Consider the following 2438-nt stretch of genomic DNA (forward strand, 5'->3'; position numbering starts at 1 on the left):
TGCTGGGGGCTGTAGTCCGGGGCCAGCTGTGCTGGGGGGCAAGACGGGGTGCTGCATGCACTCGTCTGGTGCCAGCGGCACCCTGCTGCCCGCAGCGTCGGGGTGCAGAGCCCCAGGGACCAGCCGCCTTCGCTCCCAGCTCCCTGGAGCAGTCCTAGGCATGGGGCTCTTTGCAAAAGGAGCCTGAGCTGCAGGCCGCCCTGGAAGGGGGGGAAACCGAGGCACAGAACGGGCAGGCTCCAGGCGGCCTTGCTGCTTGCTAGCACCCGTGCCCTGCACCTGGCAGGGAGGGGCCTGGTCCCCGACCGCTCTCGTGCCAAAAGGCCGGAGGCGGCCTGGGGCGGTGGCACCAGGCACAGCCGTGCCCGAGGCCGAGGATGCTCTTGCCGGGCGGGGGCATGGGAGTATCTGCTGGGATGCGCCCCCAGAGCTGCCCAGGCCTGGCACCCTTGCCCCAGGTGCTGCCCCAGCTGAGATGGGGCTGGGAAACCACAAGTCCCAGCCTGCCGTGGCCTCCCCGGCTGCCCCCACCCCGGCTCCCGCCTGCTTCTCCTCCTGATTAGCCTCCGAAAGCTTTGACATCATGGACCCATGTGGGAACTGGGAAGGCGCATTGGTTGGTGCTCCCAGCCCACGGCAGCCAATGGTGCCGCGTCCACAGTAGCCGAGGCTGCAAAGCTCTTTAAGGTGGACCTGGGCAGCCCAGGACGCGGGCGTCCTCCTGGGTCACCTGCCGGCCCGGGCATCCTGCCTCGGCGGCCAGCACAGCGCTGGTCCCCTGGCCCCACTGGCCTAGGCCTGGGGGCTGGCGTGAAGGCGAGGCGTGGGGCAGCACAGGTCGCCCCGCCAGTCTTGGTCCAGCAGGAGGCGCTGCGGTGCCCGGGGCAGGAGAGCAGCTTGCTCGGGGCATTTGCCACTTGCTGCCCCAGTCGCAGCCTCTCTAGCCCAGTCCAGGCTTTCTCTCGGGGCGCTTTGTGCCCTGTGCCGCGGCTCCCTCGGCCGCCTGCCTCGGATGCCCGAGACGCCAGCCCCGACGCGGGCATCGTCCTGCGTGGACGATGCCCAGGTGATGCCAGGGTGGAGGGAGGGCTGGTTTCCAGCCAGGGTTTGGGAGAAGGAAGCCGGGGGCTGGAGGCTGGGTTGGGGCAGGTGACCCGGGGCAAGGGGGTGGGGTGGATGGGGCAAGGGCATGAGCTTCGGGGGCAGAGACGAGGGAGGGCCTGGGGGAGGCAAACGATGGCGGGGTGCTGGCAGAGGGTTTTGGGGGGGGGAACCCTCCCAGGAGGCAGAAGGGGCTGGGTTGCCCCACCTCCCCCAGCCCCTAGCTAATGGGGCAGAGAGGTGGGGGGCAGGACCGGGCCCCTCCCTCTGCTCTGTTCTCCTGGCCTCCCCCCCACCCGCCTCCCTCCCCACTACGGTGCCCGGGGGCTTCAGAGCAACCGGGGGGCACCGGTGCAGTCACAGGGCACGGAAGCAGCTGGGGAGGGGGCACCAGCGTGGCCAGGGGACCCTGAAGCACAGGGGGGCCCCGGAGTGGCTGGGGCTGGGGGAGGCATCAGGGCAGGCAGGTGACACCAGAGCGGCTGGAGGGGGGGCGGCAAATTGTGGGTCTGGCCCTAGGCACCGCTGCCCCTGGGAGCCGGTGCCTGGGGGTGCCCCAGCTCTCCCAGCGCCGTAGCCAAGGCCTCTCCTGGAGGGCCAGAGCCACCTTAAGGCGCGCTTCGCCAGGCTCCCCTGCTTTCTCTGCCTTGCCAGGAGGTAGTTTTTATTCCAGCCAGGGACCGCTGCTGAAATCCGGCCAGATTTTCGCCTGACCTTCTGTTCCTGCTGGGTTTTTTTGTCCCCCCCCCCATGCTTTAAGGCCGATTAGATTTCCCCCCAGCCCCGTGTCCGATGGGCCGCTCACGACCCACCGGGGAGGGAGTCCTGCTCCCCTCTCGCCCGGAGGAGATCTCCGCTCCGGCACCCCCAAAATCCTTGCATTTAAGATAAAAAGGAAAGAGAAAAAAGCCTGGTCGGAGGAAGCCTCGTGCCCGCCCGGCTCGTCCTTGGCTTTGGCTGCCCTCCTGCTCCTACAGCGGCTGTTGGAGAAGTTCAAGTGCAAGGGTCCTGGGGGGGCTAGCGGGGGCCGCCCCCTCCCCCTGGCTGGTAGCCATTTGGGGCCAGCAGCTCAGGATGTACCCGCAAGGACGGCACCCTGTAAGTACCAGCCCTGCCACCGGCTGCGGGGGGGGCATGGGCAGGGGTTGGGGGAGCACCGGGCTCCAATCTGGGCATGGTGCTCATGCCCCCCGTGCTCCCCTCCCCAGACCCCGCTCCAGTCCGGGCAGCCCTTCAAGTTCTCCATCCTGGAGATCTGCGACCGCATCAAGGAGGAATTCCAGTTTCTGCAGGCGCAGTACCACAGGTGAGGGGCGCGGGCGGGCTGGGGGCAGCCC

At 68.7% G+C, this 2438-nt stretch overlaps 1 protein-coding gene across 1 annotated transcript in view; it reads left to right on the plus strand.

Moving 5' to 3' along the window:
- Positions 1–1666: 1666 nt before the first annotated feature.
- The window catches only part of TLE2 (transducin like enhancer of split 2), a 38483-nt gene continuing 37711 nt past the window's right edge, over positions 1667–2438 (plus strand). The window contains exons 1-2 of the mRNA XM_019513485.1: positions 1667–2199; positions 2310–2407. Of these exons, the coding sequence (XP_019369030.1) occupies positions 2176–2199; positions 2310–2407 (122 nt within the window). The 5' untranslated portion in view covers positions 1667–2175. The remainder of the gene's footprint in view (positions 2200–2309; positions 2408–2438) is intronic.

This window comes from Gavialis gangeticus, unplaced genomic scaffold (genome assembly GCF_001723915.1).
Source record: "Gavialis gangeticus isolate Ggan-Ray unplaced genomic scaffold, GavGan_comp1, whole genome shotgun sequence".
Lineage (NCBI taxonomy): Eukaryota > Metazoa > Chordata > Crocodylia > Gavialidae > Gavialis > Gavialis gangeticus.